Below are 24,684 nucleotides of genomic sequence, written 5' to 3'. Positions count from 1 at the left end.
ATATCCACTGCTGCAGTTACAAGAAGTGTGAAGCCAGGAACCACCTGAACCCCAACATCTGAGGATGGGGATCTTCTAACAACTGCAGCCCAAGGACAGCACTGGACACAGGTTTTTAAAAACAGGGAAAGATGTTCACAACTCTGTGTGAACAGAGAAAGCTAGGCTATGAAACAGTACCTGGGGTGCCTTCAAAGCATGGGAACCCGAGGTAAACTTACTTTCAAGTGATATGTTCAATATATCTTTCTTCAAACCTGAAACACTTTTTAGGTGAAGAATCTCTGAATTTAAAGCAATCAGTCCAAATGTCAATCTGAAAAATGTACTGCAAGACACTGTTTTTCCTGTTTCTAGACTTCTTAGATACTCTGAAGTATATATTTTTTTCAGATTGATAATTGAATCTATTGCTTTCATTTTAGATGTCCTGCACTTGAAAACATATTAGACATTTTACTGGAGAATTTAATACACTAAAATAAGTAGGTGGTACGAGAATGCCTGGTCTCTGTCTATTATGAAGAGAAAAAGGTCAAAAGGTAAAGTGACCAAAAGCGGTTTTAGGCTAAGGGCTCCTGGGTACTTGACAACTTTTTTCTTACTGATATATTTCTATGATTGATCAAGAAATACAAGTTATTTTGGAATCCCAAAGGAACTAATCATTTTAATTTAAAGCATCCATCCAAAAATCATGTAAAAGGCTGTCTCCACTTGCCTCTGAAACCCAGAACACTAGAAAAGCAGGAACTTGGTGTCAGAAAGTCCCAGTTGCAGTCCCTGGTGCTTCTCAAGCAGATGGGAACTCGGTGGAAACAAGAAGAGACGGGACCCCACTCAGCTGGCACATTACCTTCCAGTGGAAGAGGCAGACCTTCCTCAGATAATGACTCTGAAACCATTATTGATGAATACAGAGGCTCCAAAGTCAAGGACCCCAGGTACTCTGAAAGCAAAGTGCAGAGCAAAGAAACTATCCTAGACTTGAGGGTGAGAACATCCCGCTTTCTTGAGAAAGTGACAAGAGGCAAGACGTGAAGGATGAGCAGGTGCTCCCTGTCGAAGGAGGCAGGAAAAGTCTACCACCTACAAATGGACCCCCATGGGGTTGGGAGAACTTCTTATGGAGACACTTGGGCAGCACTCTGGACACATAGCCTATCTCCATTACTAGAGTCCTCTGGGTGGAAATCTTTCCCATATTCCACATGGGAGAAGAACAGAGTGGCTCTGTAGCTTCTTTCCTTACGTTTATGACAGGTAAACAAGCTAACCATCCACATCCCAGTCCCAGCTGTTACTCACCAAGTAGGACTGGTGGCAACTCTGCTGGGAAGCCCCAAGAAGAAGAGGGTGAATTCTGGTTCCCTCTGAAGTGGTCCAGTCCTCAGGTGTGAATGACCTCATGAGGAGTCAAAGACTCCATTCACTGCCTGGAGGGGACCTTGCTCCAGGAAGGAAGTTCCAACATGAAACCACTTTCAAGGAGCTCTACCCCAGCAAGGCAGGAGAGTTGGCTGTCCGGGTGGAGACTCCCTGGGGACCTACGATCTCCACTCACCTTCCAGAGCAGCACAGCCAGCAGCAGGAAGATGAGGATTCCCACCAGCAAGCTGATGGCAATGATCCAACCCACGACGTAGCCTCGCGGCTCCAGATTGTGCAACGCCTCGAAGACCACCTGGGAGGCAAAGCAAGAGTGAGCTGGTCCCCCAGAAGAAGCACCCACCGTATGAGGGGGTCCAACCTGGGCTTGACATTGAGGCTGAACCGGAGAGATGTGTCCAGGCTGCTGTTGCTATAAAACGGACTCTGCTGAATGCTTTCCTGGTTGTATTCTGATGGGTTTTTCACTAGGATCTAAAAAGGCACTTGAAGTCTCAATTCTTGAAGGGCTTGTAAAGACAACAACCTTGATTTAAATACCACAAAGTGAATGCAAGCATGGTGAAAAACTTTGATGAGGTACTATGTTCTTGATTCAGAAAAGACAATTTAACAGTCTCCGCTTTATTACGGGTTTTGAAACAAAGGACACGGGTGTGCCCTCCAGATAAGATAGGACTTCTGAGTGTTCTGCGCACTGTGTAACTTACTGTAATTACTGGATTAATGCCAGTTTCCCTAGGAGACTGTAGATCGCAAAGGCTAGGCACAGTCTGCCTTGGGTCACATGATGATGCCTAGGACACTGAAGGCATTCACTTGAGGAGCTAAGCCCTGGTCCCCAAAGGGAGCCATAGGTTCCTCGGAGCCCATGTCTCAGTGAGGCAAGCTGTTCCAGCTTTTATGAACCATGGTGGTATGTTGGCTCATTCCTGTGATGCCAATGGAGTGCCTCTCTTCCCAGCTCCACAACTAAGGACATTACAATGGTATTCTGAAATGGTCCATCATGAGAGTATTTACACCACTGAAACTGACACACGAATCAGGGCTCCCACACCCTCCTGCCATTGTTTAACATGTATTAGCTCAACACTGACTGTATCCTTTGGCTCTGTTTTTGCCCTACTGGTTACAGTGGAGTTTATTTTTGCATAATTCAAAGCATCCATCGTGACCTCTGCGGGCAATCCTCCCAACACCCCATGGTCCCATTCAAGCTCCTCTTTGCTGAAGAGACAGAAATCTCCGCTCTGGGCAGCTGTTGTCTCCCTTGGCAGACAGGCTGGCCCAGGCACAGGGCTTTGTCCAACCTGGTCCGTGTCCTTGGAATGTCTAGCCCCTCCTTGGGGAAGCCTACCTCAACCTCGCTCAGCCCTGGAAGCCAGCTGATGTTTTGCCTGGAAGGTCCTGCTCTCCTGCTCAAGCCTCAGTGGTGATGGGGCCCATGACTGAGCTGACACAGCCTAGCACCATTTATGCTCTCTTTTTAGGGCCTGGCTTCCCTCTCTCTAACATTTCTTGTAGGCTCTGTGCTTTCCTTGCAATCTCCTGTCTAACTCACAGAATCACCCCAGGAGCTACTCAGCACCGTCCTGCTCTGGGCCATTTAGCTCAAGTGGAGTCAAGATTTGAACTCAGTTCTAGCCACCCTCGAAGGCCCAATCTAAGCTGGTCACTAGCACATCATAGAGTGTGTGGCTGATGGTGGCTCTTTAAAGACAGTCTGTCAACTAAATGAATCATTCACCGTTTCTCCCTTGGTGAAAAGGAGAGCAAACACAATCATCTTTGTCTCACTGTCTTCATTCCTACAGGAAGGATAGGAAGGGCTTTGGGGGGGGGGTGGTGTGTGCTAGGGGAGGGGACATCCACGAGACAGATCCTGAATCCAAAATATTATCTCAAGGGAAGTCAGACAGAAGAGAAATCATTCCTTTCTGTGTTGGGACAAGTCAAAGAAAACAGCCTACAGAACATAGCGGTCATTTTTGGGGAATGGAAATGAGGTTTCTTTGTAGCATATACTCACTGGTTATGTGACCTTGGACAAGGTACTTTACACCTCTCTGAGCCTCAGTTCTCTCATCTGTAAAATAGGGCTAGAACAGCCCCTCCCCAGAGAATTCAAGGGGGTAACACACACGACACACATGGCAGAGTCCACCCCCGACACATGCTGGGTGCTCCCATCAGTATCGCTAGCATTGCTGGCAGGAAGGTTTCTTTTTGAGGTTGTGCATGGTTGGCACACTTCTTAATTAAAAAAAAATGATTTATTGAAGTCAGTATACATAGAGAACAGTGTAAGGAACCCATGTATGCAGTTGAATGCATTTTCATGAACTGATTTTCAGATATGGGGGAACCCTGAAGAAGGAATACATGGGGGTGAGGGGAGGTGGGATAGAAATGGACTGTAAAGTCTGTCATCTTAAGCCTACTCTTTTCTATCTGGTTCAGATTAGAGATTCCTGTCCTTAAAGACAGATTCATGTCTTTGAGTCACTGCCTCTAAAAAGCTGTGGATCAAATCATCTCCCACACTCAGAGTCTCTCGTGGTATCAGGTACAGGTAATGATGAGGCACCGCAGCCAAAAAGTGCACCCTTGGGCAACCAAGATCATCTTTTCAGTTTCCTCCTCTGTGCGATGGGGAAGTAAGACAGTCTCTGAAGGTTCCTAGTCTCTGGTCGCATCGGAAAAGGCTGCTGAGCTTTTTGTTGACGATGAACTGCTGAGACAGGCTGTGGGCTCCACGGGGTCAGCTGCAAGCCCAGCCCCTTGGATCAGCCCTATAGCTGCACAGAGATGCTGCCTGCCAGCGGTGTCCAAAATGTGTATCTCGGCAAAGCCACTTTGGAGGTCTGGTTTTGCGGACAGAGAGACAGTGAAGAGAATCCACTACAGTTTAGTCTGGCAAATTCCATAAGAATGACCTGTCACTTCCCTGGAATGTGTGCTTAATCTTTTATTATTTTTAGTGATGCCGTTCATCATCTTGGACGTGTGCTTTATGCTTTGGCAGAGCTGGTTCCTACACATCTCGACTCTAATAAACTCATTGTCGGGGAGGGTCTGAGCAGCCGGCAGTTCTAAGAAGTCATATCTTAGACAAAAGTCAAAGGAATAGCAGCATGGACCACAGAGAGAGGCAAGAGGCACTGACAATCCAGTTGGTTGCCACCATTAATAAGCAGGATGATCCTGCTAAAATCCTTTATTTTAAATCAGAAGAAAAAGTGTTGAATCAGTCCACAGTATTTTTTAAAATGAAAGCACAGTCGATTTAAAATATTATATTTGTTTCCGGTATACAGCATGGTGATTCAGTATTTTTACAAATGATATGCCATTAAAAGTTATTAAAAGATAATGTCTATAATTACTTGTGCTACCCAATATATCCGTACTGCTTATCTATTTTATACATAGTTGTTTCTTAATCTCATCCCTGGTACCTCTTTAAATACCTCTTTTCCCCATCCTCAATTATTGCTTAGGGTCAAGCCTGAGCTTCTCTCACCAGTATTATTTCAGGAGCCTTGGAGGAGCCTCTTTGCTGTTAAGAGTTGCTTTCCTAAAGCACAGGTCTCAACACATCACTTCTCAGTTTATACTATAGATGGTTTCCCTTTATACTGAATTTACAATTCAGAGTATGTGTTATGTGTGCGTGCTCAGTCACGTCTGACTCTTTGTGACCCCATGGACTATAGCCCACCAGGCTCCTCTGTCCATGAGATTTTCCAGGCAAGATTACTGGAGCGGGTTGCCATTTCCTTCTCCAGGAGATCTTCCTGACCCAAGGATTAAACCTGTGTCTCCTGCGTTGCCAGGCAGATTCTTTACCACTGAGCCACCCGGGAAGCTCCCACTAGGGAGTTAGGCAGGCCTGTTAAAACAGTGTTTTTCTCAAATTTTAATTGTGTAAGAATCATATGAGGAATCTACTTAAAATGCAGATTCTGAACGAATGGGTCTAGGTTGGGGCCTGAGGATCCACATTTTGGTTACACTCACTGGTGATACTGATACTGATGGACCACATTTTGAGTAGAAAGGGGCTAGAGAATACTCCAGGATGCTGTAGAAAGGACATGAAATCATCTTTTGCCTGACTCCCAAGTCTTACATGATAATAAATGGGAAAAATGATACATGCTATAAAGGTATATGAAAAAATCATTATCAATTTAACATATATAAAACTTCAGCTTTGCAGAAGAAGTAGGAAGGTTTTAAAGTAAATAGGTGTTTTTTAATACCATGGGTTATTTTTTCCTTTTTCTTACTTTAACTATTTTTTAAGAGTTTCAGCATCTGGAAGCCAAGTTAAAAAAAAAATTAAAAGGAGAGGCTCTGCTCCAACATCTTCTGTTCCAAGAAGACTGACTTACTCTGCTTTTCTCAGCAGGATTAATCATTCTATGAGCTTTTGGAAACAACAATTGTCAACTTCTCTTAACAGAGAAAACCTGCGATAGCACCCCCATTTGTAAAACAGAAAAAACGTGGAGATTTTCTGTATCTAAAGAAGGTAGGCAATTAAGAGTCCTGCCTGATCAGCCTCCCTTCCCAAGCCAGTCCCTTCTACCCTAGCCCCTGAACCAACTTAAGGAAACCCACCTTCCACAAGGGTTAGTTCTGAAATCACTGTGGAGCACTTCATCATCCCAGTTCTAAGTCCTCCTCACTCTGTAATGTAATGATGTATTTTCCTTTCTATGGACTCCAGTAAACTCTGAATTCTTACAGAACAAGGATTTGAATGCATGTTCTCCTGTCACCTAGACCAAGGTAGTGATCCATTATGTGATTCATGAATGTGCAAACTAATAAATTCAATGTCCTTTCTGCCATAACATTAGATGAAGTATGACTATGATTCACTCTGCAACAAAAGAGAAGGAAAGATTTGAAGCTAGAGTTTCTGAGTGTGCTTTTCTTTTTTCTACTTCAAAAATGAATCGGCAAATGTTATTTCTTTTGAGAATCCTGGCCATCTATCCACCCCCCATCCGTCCATTTGTTTGTCTGTCCATCCATTGAACAAATGTATATATAGGACCTAGTATGTACCAGGCACTGTGGGGATCCTCTGATCAATAAAACAGGCAGTCTTTGCCCTCATGGAACTTCCAGCTTACAGAGAATACTTGCCAGTTTAGACACATAAATGCAAAATTATAATTTGGAAACTGCCCCCAAGGAGAGGTTCATGGTTAGAAAAGACTCTAAGATAAGCATGGCAGTCAGTAAGAAATTTTTGAGGGACTGCCTGAGCTGAGAGTTAAAGCATAAGCAGAAGTTAACTAGTCAAAGAGGGATAGGAACCACATTCCAAAAAGGAACAGCACGTGAAAAACCTATATGTCAGGAGACAGCTTAGCAGGGGTTAGAAACTGCCAGCAGACAGCACAGTTGGAGCAAATGGAATGAGTAAGAAGCCAAGGGAAGATGATCAAGATGAAGCTGGAGCAACACGGAAGGGCTGGAGACTGTTAAGAATTATATGCTTTACATTAAAGAACCATGTGACTTCCATCTGAAAACTGGCCTCATATAGCTTTTCGATGGCTGCACTAAATCAAGCCAAACCTGCAGTTATTTTGATCATAATTTCTAATTCCTAAATAACTTGGTTTAATAGGTTAGTTTTCTTTTCATAAAACACTGAAATTCAAGCTTCTGATTCTCCTTTATTTACTTAGAGAATCACTCCAAAAAGCAACGTAGACCCTCTTTTGTCTTCCTGAGGCACGGCTTTGAGAATTCCTTATAAATAACCCTTAAGAATCATCATATTCATTCATAAAACTATCTGAGAAAATTGTTAATAAGTATAGGAGGAATAAGGGATGCTTTAAATACTGCATTACAGATACTGTGGAATTAAACCTAAAAAACCAGAGAGATTTCTATGCTTTATCTTAAGCATGAGAAGCCAATGAAAGTTTTTAATTAGGGAGTGACATAGTTTGCATTTTGCAAAGAGCACTGTGGCTGCAAAATGAATATAGGTTAGCAAGGAGAACTTTGTGTGGGGGATCAAGGAACAGACCCAGTATGAAGGCTGTAGAGGAAGTGGTATCACCAGGGGAGATCGACACTCCCAACATAACAGGAAGTAACGAGAAAGGAGGAAAAAGACTGAGGCTGAGGGGGAGCCTGCAGGTTTCAGAGGGTGGAGGGAAGGAAGCCGAGAGATGGAGCAGCAGAAGTTCTGATTAGCGAAGGGATAAATGATCGCACAGTAGCAGACTGAGGCTGGGGGGCTTGTGTGTCAGGTGTTAACCAATAAAACATAAGAGAATTGAGGAGCCTGAGGATCTGCCTGGCTCAACAGATTCCTAGAGAAGGACAGCCATGGGGCAGGGGCAGTGGCAGGCCCACAGGCTGGGCATCCTACCTGCTGCTATAAACTTGAAAGCACCTGAGGCTAGCAAGCTGGCATCAGAGAACCAACTTTCAGTCTGGGGCAGCTGGCAAGCCTAAACCACAGCACTTGATTCACTTGCAGGTTTCTGGAAACTTTTATGTTTTGACCACTGTAAATATGCTTAATGTCATAGCTGGAAATGCTCTCTCCAAAAGGCCTGAGAACATGACCAAAATAGAGTACAGCTGTCCCAGGGCTGGCTGGACAGGGGGCTTCTAGGGCTGAGGGGACAGCTCAGCATCAGCAACACCCAAGGGGAACCTCAGCTCCAGCCCCCCTGGCTGAAGGTCAATTACAAGGGCAAGATGCTTTCCATAATCGACATCACACACAGGTCTCACAGAGGGAAGGAATGTATGTAAAACAAAAAGTGGGGAAAGAAGAACATCTGGAACAAGGAAATGCCATTTTCACCTGCTTCTAATTACATCTAACAGTGGGGGAGGGGGCAGGGAGAAAGGGCTGTGGGAGCTGGAGGAAATGTTCTTAGCGGAACCACATCTTAAATCGCTCTCAGAAACAGAGCCTTCAGAAAGCAGACCAGCTCAGGGGAGTCTGAAGACTCCGACTTACGGAGATGACATCAATGAACAGAAAATAAATTGCATTTGGCAAGCTGGTTGTTGCAAGTCTGTGCTGTGATAAACAAAGATGTCAAACTTGCCCCTGGCTGCTAGGTTTCAGGAATTCCTTCCTCTGTTAGAATTTGCAGAGGGATGAGCTAGACTGGTGCTAATTCCTTAATTGTTAAGAATGGGTCACATCTGTTGAGAACTTACTGTGTGCCAGACATTGTGGTGAGAGGTTTTATATCTATTACTCCTGAGAAACCTCATGATCGTTCTTTAAAGGGCGGGGGAGGGGGGGTGGGGGGGACATAGCTCCTTTGCCGCAGGCTAAGGAGGGCCCTCGATGAGTGCTAATTCTCTTGATGAGTAGCTGTGCATCTGGTTAGGGACCAGGCCACAACAGGAAGAGTTCCAGAATCAACAGACCACTAAGTTAGAACATGATGTGCTTCTGAGGTCACCGGAGCCAAGGGTCCCTCCGAAGACGACAGGCCAGCTGTTCACCACCCATGGCTGTGTTTCCTACCAATCTGCCAGGAGTGGTGCTCCACTGTGTGTGGGCCAGACAATGGGACAGCTCGGGCCTCAGGAGCACAGGATGAAAGGAGCCTCGGGCTCGCAAACAGTCGGCCTTATGCCAGACTTGGCTCTTTCACTGATAAGCTTCAGCATCTCAGGCTGTCATCTGGGGGCCTCAGTTTCCTCATCAGAGAGTCGAAGCACTAATATTTTGCTCACAGGGCAACGTGAGTGTGTCAGGCGATAATCACATCAAATGCCAGCACATCACCAGAACTGAGCATAAATGAACAAAAATGAAGTCATTAAGCAAAATGGGGCACAGAAAGGCACGCCGAGCCGAGCCCCCAGGGTGTGGGTGGAGACCAGTGACACCTGTGTTCACCGCTGCTGGCTCTTCGCTCACATCTCTCAGGTCCCTCGATCCGTTCCCTACATCCAATCCCAGCTTTACACGCGTTCACCTCTAGTGGGTGGCATTGTCAGAGGCTGCATTCCCTCAGGGCATGGGGAGACGGGGAGGATCTTGGTGCTCAGTATCTCCTGGGCAGCCTCTGGCCAGTGGCTGACACACAACAGGAGGGAGAAAGCCTAGCTCCCTTGCTTCAGAGTAGGAGAACTCTGAAGTATAGAGTTCCAGAGCTCTGCTGAGCCTGAGGCCCCTGGAATCCCACTTTTGTTTCCCTCGTTCTCTTTCCCTATCCTATCTCCTCACTTCTTTCCCATCTCACTGGGAACACTTCCTTTAAAAAAATTCTTGAACCCACATCCTCGTCTGAGGGTCTGCTTCTTGAGACTCTATCCTAAGACACCATCTGACTCTACCTGCAGGCTGACCTTCCCCCCGTCCACTTAGAAAATGCCTTCAGTATGTGTTCAGGGGTCATTCCTTCCATGCACCTTGTCCTAACCTCTTCAATTCAGGCTTTCCCAACACCAAACCACACAGTGTATGTATAAGTGTGTGTGCTCAAGCATGTGTGTCTGCACACACATGTGTATACAGTGTTTACCCCTGTTTGTGCTGTGGAAGTCTTGAGGCTAATTTTTTTTTTTCCTCATTCACATTTATTGGAGGTCCAGTTCATGTCTAAAGAATTTGAAGGATGGGACAGCAGCCTTGCCCTAAATACAGCCTTCCATAGCAGTGGTTTCCTAGCTCCATAGAGCCCAGGGGTTTGGTGAGGGCATGTAGAGGCTCCTCAGAGAAAACAGAGATACAAACAGGGTGAGTTACAGGCACCCTACCTCTGACTCAACCAAAGTACGTTTCAATTTAGAAATGGGTTCTGTTGCTTGAAGAAATGATAATGATAAGCATGATGACAGCTGGAAACCACTGTTTTAGAGTAAACTGATCATGACTCTTGAGGTTCTGAGGGAGGGAGAAGCTATTCTTCATTGGTTCCTCCCATCCTTGACCATCTCTTTATGCAGCGGTGTGTGTGTTTAGTCTCTCAGTCATGTCTGACTCTTTGCAACCCCTTGGACTGTAGCCCATCAGGCTCCTCTGTCCATGGGATTTTTCAGGCAAGAATACTGCAGTGGGTTGCAATTTCCCTCCTCTAGTGGATCTTCCTGACCTAGGGATTGAACCCATGTCTCCCATGTCTCCTGCATTGCAGGTAGATTCTTTACCAGCTTCCCCATCAGAGAAGCCTTAGGCAACGGGACCCACTATTAACTGACTGCCCACGTGGATGTACCAGGTGAGGGGCTTTGTATCAAGATGTCTTTTGATCCCTCCCAACCCCTTAGGTCCAGTACTCTTGCCTGGAAAATCCCATGGACGGAGGAGCCTGGTAGGCTGAAGTCCATGGAGTCGCTAAGAGTCAGACACGACTGAGCGACTTCACTTTCACTTTTCACTTTCATGCATTGGAGAAGGAAATGGCAACCCACTCCAGTGTTCTTGCCTGGAGAATCCCAGGATGGGGGAGCCTGGTGGGCTGCTGTCTATGGGGTTGCACAGAGTTGGACACGACTGAAGCGACTTAGCAGCAGCAGCCACCCCTTAGGACAGATACTCTACACGTGACTGGCACAGACTGCTAGACCTCTACTGATATAAATCTACCTGTCCACTTCTATCTCCTTCGCCACCATCATTTCTAGCAAGTGATGGTCACAACTTTCCTGTAGCCCCCTACAATCTACTGTCCACACAGTAGCCTATGATGGTACAGAGAGGGAGGTGGGAGGGGGGTTCAGGATGGGGAACACGTGTACACCCATGGCAGATTCATGTTGATGTATGGAAAAACCAATACAATACTGTAAAGTAATTAGCCTCCAATTAAAATAAATAAATTTATTAAAAAATGCATTGGATCAGGCCATTCCTTGCTCAAAACAAACGCGTGCAACAGTTTCCCTTTGTAACTGCCCCCTGGTGTTATATGGTGTGACCCTGCCTACGTCTCCCGTCATGGATGTCTTCACCACTCACCAGGTGCTGCGCCCTGCTGTTGCAGCCTTGAACACGCCAAGCTATCTGGGTCTTCACACAGCTCTCCCTTCTCTCTGGGACACTCTTCCCTGTGCTTGGCAAGCTAATTCCTCCTCCCTCTCTAGATTTCAGCTTCTTTGGAGAAAAATTCTTTAGATTTCCCTCAATCTAGAGGAGGTTACTCCCATGGAACTCACCTCAGTTTGAAAAACAACAACAACAACACTGTTTGCTTCTCTTTTTACTGTCTGTCACCCCCTCGTTAGCTCTGGGAGGGCCTGGACCATGGCTATTTGGTTCCCCATTGCATCCTCAGTGCCTCATACATTGCCTGGCCCATAGCAAGGCCCCAACAGAGTATTCATTAAGTGAAACTTCAAACAGTGACAAACAGCAAACTACACTGGGGTTTTCCTAAATTCCTTTTGATTAGAGCTTAATTCTCACATGGGGGTGGTGGGTGAGGGGAGAAGACTGCCTACCATCTTTTGATGATGACAGAGAATGGAGGTGTCTCTCTTCTTCCTCCTACCTCTTGATGTTAACAAGGAGGAGAACTCTCTTGCTGGGTATAATGTAATTTTAACTGTAATTTGGCATGTAAATAGTAAAGTACAAGTCACAGTCTATTTGGTGACAGAAAACTGTCAGCTTGGTTCAAGAGGCAGTAAACAACGAAGGAACTACAGGCGGGACCTTCTGGAGTCTCTCATCTACCACCTCAGATGGCGCCCTCTGGTTGATATGCTGGTGTGCATCTTGGCTTGGGGGGGGTAGCGGCAGGAAGCAGAATGGAGGGGAAATCTCCAGGGAGAAGAAACTGGCTTTCCCATGTTATAGATGAGAAAAGAGAGGCTCACAGAGCTCACCTGATACCTGCAGTCACACCACTGGGCTGTGAGGGAGATGGGATTTGAGGGCAGGCTCTTCTAATTCCAAAAGGGAAATACAGTGTTCCCTGTTCACAAAGAATAGGCCAAACTAGAAGGACTGACTTCCCAGAAGGGTCAAGACTGGGAAGTGAACTTGACCAGCTTCAGAGAAAATGAAGCTGGAACTTGCTGGCCTGATCAGTTAGTACATGAGAGGCAGGTTTATTCAGAAATGAAAGCAAGGCTGCAGCCAGAAGGCTCCATTCAAGAGTGTGGTTGAGAGTGAGCAGGGAAAGCCTCCACTGAGGTGAGGAGAGCCAGGTCCAGTCAGGAGGGGCTGGCTGGGCCCCAAGGGAACCTGGCAATTATAACAGACTTTAAAACCAGTCAGTGTCCGTTCCAGGGTGGACACTTGCACTTGTCAAGGACCTTTTATCCAAGACTGCCCAGTGCCCTCTTGTATGACTGAGTGGCTGCAGAGCAGAGAAAAGAGCATGTGGATGGGACTCAAAAGTTCCGGACCCTATCCTTGGCTCAGCGACCTGAGATCCAGGGCAAGTCGCCTCTTTTTCCTAAGCATCAGAGGCTCTTTGTTCACTTGAGGAAAAAGGTCTGTGGTTCTAACTCAGGGAGGGCACAGTGGAATCTCTGGGGACTTGTAAAAATGATGACCTGTCTCCCCACCTGTAGGATAAGGGATGGTGATGTCAGAGGACTGTGGAAGGGAGGTGACCAGCTCTTTGGACATATGGTTCCCATGGCAGTAGGAGAAGGGCCCAGAAATTTGCCCTATCAAATCAGAAGTAGCTCATTCAAGCACGTTCATTCTTAAAACAAAGCCCAAAGCACAAACACTCCTCAACCACCTATGGACAAAAATTTGCAAATTCTCTTATCAATGGAACTGACAAAATGGTCTAAATGACTGAACAGAGACTAGCTCAGAAGAGAGCCCTCAATGAGCCAGGGATTAGATGGCCCCATGCTGCCTGTAGTGTTAAAGAAGCACATGGGAGGGGATGCTCGTCACTTTTTAGCATCCTTCCAGTGCTGGGAAATCCTCCTATGGGTGAGTCTCAGGGTGAGGGGGAGGCTGTACTACAATAGCCCAAAATGCCAGCCACCTGCTTTTCCTGGGGTGCCTGGTTCCCCAGACAGGGGCCTAACCTCAGCTAGCGAGAGGCTCCACGTGACTCTAGAAGCACAAGGCTGAGAGAAGCCAGGGAAGTAGTGCCCAGGGTACCACGCCAGACTCTCCCTGGGGCCTGCCCCAACCTGTGGTCCTGGCCCTGCAGGTTTCTCACATCCCCAGTCAGGCTCTCCAACCTTGCTGGCAATTCTGAGAGCCACCCAATACCATTCTAATCCATTCTGCTTCTGCTAAAAGGAGACAGAATCAGTCTCTCCTCCTGGCACCTAGAATCTCAACCTGGTACCCACTCCACATGGCAATGACTTATTTATCCATTTGTGGATTTCCATGTTCATCACACATGTTGCTATTTCAAAGTATTGACAAAATAGATTTGTTCTGTAACTCACACAAGCCTCTCATAGGGCCAGAGAAGAGTGTCTGGGGTGGCAGCTCTCGGTAGCAGAGCTGGCGTGCTGTAGATTCTTGGTTTGCCCCCAGGGAGTTTCTAGCCTCAGCTGTTGGCAGCTCTCCCAGAAAAGTAGAAAGCGTTGGGTTGGACATAATAGGAAATTCGGTGTATTATATTGGCACAGTCAGCACTGAACGTAGTCACTCAGACCTCGTCCAGAATTCTCAAGTTTGAGTCTGTACAAAGCCAGGCAAGCTGGTGTGGTTGGTCTTGGACACGTGGCTAACACTCTGCCCAGGAAGGGCACCTCAAATGTATTGTTAATAAAAAAAGAAAATGCCTCAAACATCCAGTAACGTATTTCTAGCTATTCACCCATACGCTCCGTAAAGCACTCCCCATACTATGGCATGAAAATAAGACATGATGAGTCCCAAGAAAATTATCTGTATTCCCTGTCAGTTGAATTTATCACCATGCACACTTTATGTGATTAAAAACCGATTGCTTTCCTTTTCTCACCCACACCCTGCTCACTACCAGCTGTAAATACACTTCCTGTTCATTCCAAGGCCATACAAATGTGGTGCCTGATCTCAAATCTTGTGAAATTTTGCCCGATTTAAATTTGGTGGCTAGCCTCTATGGAAATTTCCCTTCCAATGGATGATTGACAAAGTGCCAGGCATTTAGAAGAATCACGCAGGGAGGAACATGTTTGTTCTAAAAAGGCAATCCTTTCTACTCAGAAAGGATTTATTTTTTCCTGCCAGGAAAGTTGAGAACAGATTGTAGTACTTCATTTTGGCTCATGTATTGAAAGGCAAAGTCATGGAAAGGAGAAAGATAGGGGCACTGTGGAATTCTGAAGGATGTTCCTTTTTTCTTGGGAGTACTAGAAAAAAATCAGTTGAAAATGAGATCTCCTTCCAAAGAACTCCTGATAATGAAAATATCACCACAGTGCTCATAATGGAACAGTAGTTAATGGAAGCAGTATTTAGCGGGTGCACAGATGACTCAGAATCCAACAATGGGATGTCAGGCAATGTCTTTCTGGATCCCACAGCTCTATGTTTTAATCAAAGGCAATGTACCCGTGATAGTTTTTTCATTTACCCAAGCGATTCCACCTGTAGGAAATCTGTTAATTACTTCCGTTAGCTCTTAATTGGGAACATGTGGTCTACCAGAACATTCTAAAGCTCTCCTGTTGGCCACATTATCTCATCCTATAAAACTTTTTAACTGGAGCTGTGACAATGAGCAGTGACTCTGCACTCTTTTTCACTCCCCAGGTGAAGGTCTGGATTGGCAGTTAAATGCCCAACTGGCAGGGAGGCAAAGACAAAAGCCAACTCCAGATATTTTGATCTCCAGAAACAGTGACTCTAGGAGTGAAGGACTTCAGGATCATTCCACTCCATCCCATTCATTTTCTGTTATTTAAAATGACCAGGTGGACAATTTCTCGATGTGAGTCAGGGAATTTAAGTCTGCCTCTGACACTTCTTCCCTGAACTGGGCATGGAATACCCATGCTTTGGGGTAGCTCAAGATGGGAAGTGTCACAGCTGGGAATTCAGATAGGGGAGGGAAAGGTGTGGCCTTGGAAATATGGTCATTTTAAATAACAGAAAATGAATGGGATGGAGTGGAATGATCCTGAAGTCCTTCACTTCTAGAGTCACTGTTTCTGGAGATCAAAATATCTGGAGTTGGCTTTTGTCTTTTCCTCCCTGCCATTTGGTTCATGGAGGTCCCAGGGATTTATTTTCTATATGTACCCCTCCTAGCCAGCGTTTTGTATGAGTCTCTTTGCTGTGATCCCCATCCTAACATTTAGACATGTGGTGTCTCCTCTGTTACTAGAAAATAAATTAACATGTTTTTCTTTGCAAGGAAATAATATTTGTCAATTTTTCATTTCTGTAAATTTGTCACAGCAGTATTGACTCTTTCAAGAGAGGGTAAAGTCTTCCTGGAGAGAAGTAAATTCCAGGAAAAGGAGATGCAAAAAGCTAGCCATCACTGCATAGCTTATTGGCAAAACCAGTTCAGAGGCTGCTGTTTTCCTTTCTATGTACCTAGGACCTGAGTCTGGGTGTCAAAGGATGCCCCTCCCCTCCTGCCCCTGAAAATAATAATGCAGCAAAATTCCAAGGCCACCCCTTTTCCTCCCCTATCTGAATTCCCAGCTGTGACACCTCCCATCTTGAGGCTGCTTGCCAACTACACTTCATAGAGGATATGGGGGCTAGGTAGAGAATGTTAGTCAACCAACTTGTGTTTAAACACTGTTTATCCATGGAGCAATGGGACTGGGAAGGCAGATGAGGTTTCAGGAAAAGGTCTGAGAAAGATAAAAAATAGTCTTGGTTCTAGAATGGAAATGCAATAAGCACTGTCAAGGGTACTTCCAGACAATTTCTCTTTTGGCTAGTCATGGCCAGGAGCTTTCACGTAACAGTATCCTGGAGAACAAGGCTATCACAATAAGAGCAGACCACAGTTCCCCTTGGGGGGCCTGGAAGCCAAGGCAGGCAAGGTCATGGGTCTACCACAAAGCTGACATCTTGGCTTAGAGGCTGTTATTATCCTCAAATTCTAGCATTAAGTCTCCCAAGTCACCCAAATTCCTTCACCCTTGGAAGAGGGCTGTGTGTGATGGTGGGGGGCTGAAGGCGGGGGTTGTACTCACCGTCATCTCCTCTGGGTTCCCACTGGCTACCTCCACCACTCTCAGGGAAGGGTCCACTTTCACCTTGGCGTGGGTCATGAACTGGATGACAGATGAACTGTCCTGAGGATGAAACAGTATAACTCGCTGTAAGACTTTTCAGTCACAGTGACAGGGCCCTGAGATCCTAGGTGGAACTGAAATTCTAAGATTCCATGTGGACCAGACAGAAATTTCTATCACTGAATGAAGCAGAGATTTCCAGTCTCTCTCCTGAAGATTCTTTCATATCATAGTGGATGCTGAAAAGCTCTGGAGTTTTGCTGAGTCAACACATGCAGGCTTGTGTGCTGTGGTTTCCAAGCAGCAGGAGCCAGATATTTAGATCTTGGTATTGACATATTCCCCAAAGAGTAGAGAATAAATAAAGCTGCTGAACTGTGTACGATAAATCTAGGTCTGGGCTTTCACAGAAGGCATCTGATTTACATTTCCCAAGCATCTTCCTGCCTTGACCACAACCCTCAAACTCTCCACATGAGTTCCTTTTAATTCTTTCTTTGCTCTTAAATGAAGCTTTTGCGGTGGGGGGCGGGGCGGGGGAGTGGGGTCAAAGCCCTTTAAGTGGGAAAGAGGGTACCAGACAGAGAGATGAGAAGGAGAAAGCATCTGGCTTGTAATAAGTCAATGGTCTGACAAGAAAGGGGCTGGGGGTGGTGGGGGAAGGAGGTTCGTCCCAGGTAAAACTCGGGCAGAGCCCATCAGCCATTGTGGGTAGAAGCTTTAGTGTGGGCTCAGATTTAAAGCTACTGATCCAGATAATCAGAGAATGGCTCCAAGGTAGGGATGGGGAAGGAGTCTGACAGAAGAAAGGGGCTGGCAAAACTATGACTCAGGGAAGGGCCAGAACATCGAGCCAGCGGTCCAGATGCGGCTGCACTGACTACTGAGGGAGAAGCAGGCTGGCTCCCGTTGTGGAGCCAGAGGACAGCCAGCCAGAGCACTCTGCACCCCACCTGTGGAGGCAGCGAGGCTCTGCCAGAAAGGTGTCTTTCTGTATTTACTCAGCCGGCCTGCCACGCAAGGAGGCACATATTGAGGCCAACTTTGGCCCATGTCCGGTTAAACCTGCCCCTGCAAAAGGAAAGAAGATAACTGTCTCTACAGAAAACAGTTTCAAGGGGCTCAGCTCATCACTTCCAAAGAAACCACAAAGACCTTCTATGGGGGACACCTGGGGATGCTACCTGTGGAATTTACCTGGGAGTTACACACTAATTACTGTCCTTTTAAAAACAGCAATAAAACACATCTGAAATGCTTCTCAGAAGCTTGTCACTCAAAAAAAAAAAAAAAAACAAAACCAAAAACTGCTTCAGTGAGCTCATATTGAGCAGTAAGTAATTTTCTATGCAGCAATCTTTCACTAGTTCTGTAGATCGGTGGTTTTATGGGTCTGGACATACTGTCTCTTCAATCTTGGACCACCATTCTCATCACCTTGGACATTGCTAATGACAACAATAATAGTGACGACTGTCAAAGGTAAAGGCTGAGCAGATTAGGAGCACGGAACAGATCTCTGGCAGTTGCAGAAAATAAACACTTTGAAAGAAATTGGAATCCTCAGATAATTAAAAAAATAAGATCCTATATTTCAAATAAAAACTTGTTAAGGTCAAAGCAATTAAACTGCAAATTCCCTTGTCTGGGGTCAGACCTTCAGATCAAAGGGAAATAAACAGAAGTGGCAGCCCAGCTGAACCCCAAGGCTGATGCTGCTCCATGTCCTTAGGGAGGTGAGGAGCCCCTGGAGGCCCCAGGGAGGTGTGGCTGGCTTTGGGCCTGACAGAGGCTTAACTCCATACTTGAGATTTCTGCTGGTTTCTGTAGAATATCTGCAAGGAAAATGGTCCTCCAATGACCACGTACGACACCCCATGGTTTCCTGCTGTCTTGGGGTATAGACTGGGCTGGATGGCCCATGGGGACAGCAGTCAGCGGGACATATTCCACAGTAAAGGGTTGCCACTGATCACAAAGAGAGAGATGCAGACACCAGGCCAGAGCTGGGGACAAGAAAGGCTTGAGGCTTTGTGATTCAGTACAAATGACTGACGTGCAAGCAGCAGCCATCTGGGTTGAGGGTGAAGAAGAAATGAGAGTGGCTTCCCACCATCAGTGCCATATCAGGGCTCTGTCAACAGTGCCAAGTGTGGCACAGGCAATAAAACTGTCACCAGGGCCACTTGTCACGAAGAGGAATAGGATGGGTAAGTGTACAGAATCATAATCCCTCAACCTGAGCTGGGGACCCAGGCCAGGAAGGCACTTCCTGTAATGTAATATTTTGGAATCAAAGGGTGACCAGGGGTGGTTCATGTTGGGTCCTCTCCCAGCTCCATCTTGTTTAAAAGGAGAGAGAGCTACAACAGGGAAGCAGTGCTGTGTGTGTCCAACTTGCCCCTAATCAGTTTCCCTTCAAAGCACCCAGGGAAAGCAGAACTGTTCACAGCTCTTCACCAGCCAGAGACGGAAAGTGGGTAAAACATCCCATATCCCCTTTGCCTGTGACTTATCAGGCCAACATGTTGTTGCCATGCCTAATTAAAAAAATAACACTAGAATGACTATTCTAAGGATATTCACTTATACACTGAGTGTTTTATACGGACTGACACATACAGTTTTTCCGAAGGAAAATAAAGAGAATCTCTGTGGCTAACATGCCTATTTTATCTCCACATGATTGTTTTAAAATCAATTTGTTGGATGCAGCCTTTCATACTAAGCAGCGCTTATGTGAAAATAAATTACAGTGAATTTGTATGATTTTTTTAACCACTTTTATAAACTCATAAAAGCAAAGTGATCTGAGATTCAAAAGGGGGAGTCTGTGAAACAAGATGTCATTTAAACAAGGGGATGGAAATCTATGTTTCATGGGTCAAATCCACCCCTTTGCTGGTTTTTGTAAATAAAATTTTATTGAAACACAGTCACGCCCATTCATTTGAGTACGGTCTATGGCTGTTTTCACAACACGATGGTGGAGCTGAGCAATGGCAAGACACTGTATAGCCCACACGGCCTAAAAAACTTACTGCTGGCCCTTTACAGAAAACCTTTGATCTAAAATGTGCAAGGTAAAGTCTGAGAACAACTTTCCTGATGGTCCAGAAGCTAAGACTCCGAGTTCCCAATGCAGGGGACTTGGGTTCAATCCCTGATTGGGGAACTAGCTCTCACATGCCACAACTAAGACCTGGCACAACCAAATAAATACAAAATAAATATTAAAAAAAGTCTAAGAAACAACTGCGCAAACAAAACATCTGGGGTTCTTGCTTAAAAAGAGATGCTGACTTGGTAAGGCCTGAGTGGAGTCCAGGATTCTGCAGGTCTAAGAAGCTCCCAGGTGATGCTGACACTACTGGTCCTCGGACTGCACTTTGAATAACAAGGATCGGTATGTTTCCCTGGCATTCTTCTGAAGCAGAATTACCCATGGTGCTGGCCAGGACAGTTTTAAAAGGGGCAGGTAAGAGTTTTTCCTGAGGAAACCAATTCAAATGTTTTTAAATGAACTCTGAGAGTACAGTTCTTCAGGACTTACCTTCTTCAGTATTTCTGTGTTCAGCAGCATATAAATGTCTATAGTACGACTTTCTTCTTTAGCAAGTGCACTAAGGTTACAGTGCATTGTTAGGCAAGAAATTCCTGTTTTTTCACAGTCCTGAGAAGAATAACCAGAGAATGGTCAAACTGTATTAAGAACAAAGACAAGAGGACAACATTTACAGAATAGGCATTTATAGATACAGAACAGGTATTTGTAGAACACAGCATTTATAGAACTGAGGCCTTTCTGCTGCTGCTGCTGCTAAGTCGCTTCAGTCGTGTCTGACTCTGTGTGACCTCATAGACGGCAGCCTGCCAGGCTCCCCCATCTCTGTAATTCTCCAGGCAAGAACACTGGAGTGGGTTGCCATTTCTTTCTCCAATGTGTGAAAGTGAAAAGTGAAAGTGAAGTCGCTCAGTCATGTCCGACTCCTAGCGACCCCATGGACTGCCAGGCTCCTCCATCCATGGGATTTTCCAGGCAAGAGTACTGGAGTGGGGAGCCACTGCCTTCTCTAGAGGCCTTTCTAGGCAGATGAAATCCATAGGAGGATGCAATCATTCCTTCTTGTCACCAGAGGGCAATCAAAGGACTTCCTGTCCAGTGGGCACCAGAACACGCCTTCAAGTCGAAGCTCACAGGTGTACCTTACCCCAAAACTGGATTTTGCAAAGAGAAAGCAGTGAATTTTGTTTTTTATTTTTTAAATTTATTTTTAATTGGAGGATAATGCTTTATGATGTTATGATGGTTTCTGCACAACAATGTGTATCAGCTATGTGTATACACATACACCCTCACTCTTGAGTGTCTCTCCCATCCTCCCCATCCCACCCCTTAGGCCATCAGAGAACACAGAGCTGAGCTTCTTGCACTATACAGCAGCTTCCCACTAGCTAGCTATTTTACACACGGTAGTTGCAATGGCAACCCACTCCAGAACTCTTGCCTGGAAAATCCCATGGATGGAGGAGCCTGGTATGCTGCCGTCCATGGGGTCACGAAGAGTCAGACATGACTGCGCGACTTCACTTTCACTTTTCACTTTCATGCACTGGAGAAGGAAATGGCAACCCACTCCAGCGTTCTTGCCTGGAGAATCCCAGGGACCGGGGAGCCTGGTGGACTGCCATCTATGGGGTCGCACAGAGTTGGACACGACTGAAGCGACTTAGCAGCAGCAGTGTGTGTATACATCAATGTGACTCTCTGTCCCACCGTCTCCTTCCCCTGCTGTGTCCACAAGTCTGTTCTCTATGTCTGCATCTCTAATTCTGCCCTGCAGATAGGTTCATCAGTACCATAAGATTTCAAATATATGCATTAATATATGATATTTATTTTTCTCTTTCTGACTTAACTTCACTCTGTGTAACAGGCTCTAGGTTCCTCCTTCTCACAACTGACTCAAATTTGCTCCTTTTTGTGGCTAATATTCCATTTCATATATGTTCTACAACTTCTTTGTTTTGTTTTTAAAGAGACACATTTAATATTTTGGGAACATTCCTCTTATGAGTTTTGAACACAAGGTGTATTTCCTAGATTATGTGGTTTTTGCCTGGAAGTGACAAATGTAATTTTATACCCATTGTTTATATTGGGCAAATTGGAGGGCTACAAAGTCACAAGACTCAAGAAACCACAGGAGTAAAGAAAAACACGTTTAACCAAGAAAACATATGAATTATAGCTAGAAACCTAAATTCCAAATTTAAGTTACAAAGAAAGAATTCCTTTGTGTTATAGGATCCAAAATGTGTGAATATACGTTCATGACGTTTCACACATGGGGTAAAGATTTCAGCCAGATACAGAGCTGCATTTCTCAAACCACTAGATATCAATACATCTAACAGTTCTGAGGGCTGTTAAATAATAGTTGATCATCAGCATTATGTTTGTAAAAATATCCCGAACTTCCAAATGGCAACCAGTCATACTATTTCTACCGGTGAATAAAAGAGGAGGGAAATGTTAGTGGGATGTGCCATGGATGTAATAAGGAAGTGAAGAGATGTAGCCACAGATGGGGAGAAAGGAAGCTTTGGAAAAGCATCTGATTCCATCTTTAACACCTACACTTTTTTAAAAGTTGAGGTATAGCTTACATATAGTAAACAGAATAAATCCTAAGGATCCATCTTGATATATTTTTACACGCATTCATAACAGATCAAGATGAAGAACATGTCCTGCGCCTAAGCAGATTCCCTCATGCTCCTGCCTATCAATATTCCTCCAAAATTAACTGCTGTCCTGACCTCCACTGCCATTGACAGAGTTGCTATTTCTGAACTTCATGTAAGTGAAACACCATCTGTGTCCTTTTATCTCTAGCTCCTTTCACTCAATATTGTATCTGTGAGATTTATTCATGTTGGTGTAGCAGTTTTTATTGCTCGTAATAATCCAGTGTATGGGGTACACTGCAACTGTTTACACTTTCTCCTGGTGATGGATATTTGGATCGTTCCTAGATTACTGTGAACGTTCTTGTCCATGTCTTTGGGGGATACAGGTACTCACTTCTCTTTGGGACATTCCTGGGAGTGGAACTTCTAGGTCATAGATATGTTTAGTTTTAATTTATACTGACCAACAGCGGTATATAAAGTGGTTGGACGAGAACCATCACTCTTGATTAGACTCATACTACTGGGAGAAATGTATAACTTTGTACTTGGTGGGTTGCAAAGGTTTTCCCTTTGCCACCCAATGGAATCTGAAATGTAAATTTAACACTTAGATAGAAACCTCAGGCTGAAAAAACAGGAGTTGACTATAGTCCTTGTGACTTTCTAAGCCAACTGATTCAAACCAGATTTGAGAAATAATAAATGGCAAATAGAAAACTGGCTTCTCATCTCAGACTTGCCTTCCTAGTGAGGACCACCCACGTGAACCCAACGAGTAAGCAAATTCTTACCAAGACTTTTCTTCCCGACTTTGTGAAAAAAGCAAATATTGTATGGAAGATATTTTCTTGTTCTTGAGGGATGATGCAGGGGGTTGGGTTTTTCTGGAAAGAACAGTTTCCCTTCTCTTGGCCCACCTGAAAATGAAAAGAAATCTGGATGAGTGGTCCATCCCAAGAAAAGATCATGAGCGTGGAATCCGTTCAGAGGTGGTCATGGTGTAGCCCAAAGCCAACTATTACTCTGGTCCATTCTCTAGGAGACAATAATGGCAGAAAATCTGAAAGGCAGACGTAGTAGCATCAACAAGGCCAAATAATAAAAAAAAAGTGGATGCTGAGTCATGAAATAATTGAGATGCAATGGCACACAACACGCAAGTGAGACGTGACTAGGAAAGAGTAAGACTTAAGGAACTTTAAAAACAGCCTTACAGCAACTCTGAGATGAGCATTCATATTCTTTGTTTGGATACGGAAAATGAGACTCAGGTTAAGTCATTTGCCAACAATCACACAGACCAGAACTCAGGTTTTGGACCTAGATCTTCTGAGCTCCAGCCTTCAGGCATGGTCCACAGCCAAAAGTTTTCAAACTGTGCACCATGGGACCCATAGGGTGCTGTGAAACCCCTTAGTGGATTTCCTAGAGAGGAGAAGGGGGCACCAAGCAGGACTGGTATGGGTCCCCATCTCTATTCCAACTAGAGCATCAACCACCTATGTCATTTAAAATCAGGATTCTGCTACCAAAAAAATAAAATAAAAATTGGGCAACCATTGCATTGGGTCATACAGGAACTTATATGCCCAAGGAGCTCTTGCTGAATTACCTGATTTTGCTTCTGACAGCTTTTGAGAGGCTAGTGGAAAAACAATGCTGAGCAACAGTGATGTTAAAAAAAAGAAATCAAAACAACAGTACAGTCTTCCATGTTGGTTTCTTTAAAAACAACACTATTTTTGGTGCCTCAACTGGGGAAATATTGGGGAAAAAAAAGCCTCGTTTATATATTTTCATATAAAGTTGTTTGTAGTTGAAACCTTGATATAACTTAACGTGAAGTCACAAAATTAATAGTAATTCATAATTTAGGATTATGTTTACAATTGATTTTAGCCAAAATCATCTATTTAATCTACACTCTCCTGAATTTAATGCCTTTGAGTAAAATATAGTGTGTTTACATTGATTCAAGAATGCTTCAGCTTCTCATCTGTGGTAAGGTTTAAATTTTTAACATGGAAACTTCTAAGTTCAGCTAACAGTACTAATCTTTAGACAAAGAACTATAAAATCTCCAAATATGCTAAATAAATCTCTATTTTATCTTTGAGCATGTATGCCTGGATTTACTGTATATGCCTGAAGATAACTAAGATGAAGGTTTATTTCCTAAAACTAACTCTTAGAAAATAGTGTTACCTTTAAAAGTTTCTTATACTTTGGGGACTTACTGTACTTTATAATACATCGGTAGCCTTTCCCTTCTCCAGGGGATTTTCCCAACCCAGGGATCAAACCCAGGTCTCCTGTATTGCAGGTGGATTCTTTACCAGTTGAGCCACCAAGGAAGCCCAAGAATACTGGAGTGGGTAGCCGATCCCTTCTCCAGGGGATCTTCCCAACCCAGGGATCAAACCCAGGTCTCCTGCATTGTAGGTGGATTCTTTACTAGTT

General features: G+C 44.8%; 1 protein-coding gene across 1 annotated transcript in view; it reads right to left on the bottom strand.

Annotated features, from left to right (window-relative positions):
* Nucleotides 1–24,684, bottom strand: part of ITGA9 (integrin subunit alpha 9) — a 367,113-nt gene that overhangs the window by 19,090 nt on the left and 323,339 nt on the right. Inside the window, exons 24-27 of the mRNA XM_068981673.1 lie at nt 23,016–23,141; nt 20,081–20,200; nt 16,486–16,587; nt 1,565–1,684 (exon numbers count right to left, since the gene is read on the bottom strand). Coding sequence (XP_068837774.1) covers nt 1,565–1,684; nt 16,486–16,587; nt 20,081–20,200; nt 23,016–23,141 — 468 coding nt within the window. The remainder of the gene's footprint in view (nt 1–1,564; nt 1,685–16,485; nt 16,588–20,080; nt 20,201–23,015; nt 23,142–24,684) is intronic.

The sequence above is a fragment of the Capricornis sumatraensis genome, chromosome 10 (assembly GCF_032405125.1).
Source record: "Capricornis sumatraensis isolate serow.1 chromosome 10, serow.2, whole genome shotgun sequence".
NCBI classification, from domain to species: Eukaryota; Metazoa; Chordata; class Mammalia; order Artiodactyla; family Bovidae; genus Capricornis; species Capricornis sumatraensis.
The sequence above is the reverse complement of the archived record's forward strand: the minus strand, read 5'-3'. Positions and strand labels throughout refer to the sequence as shown.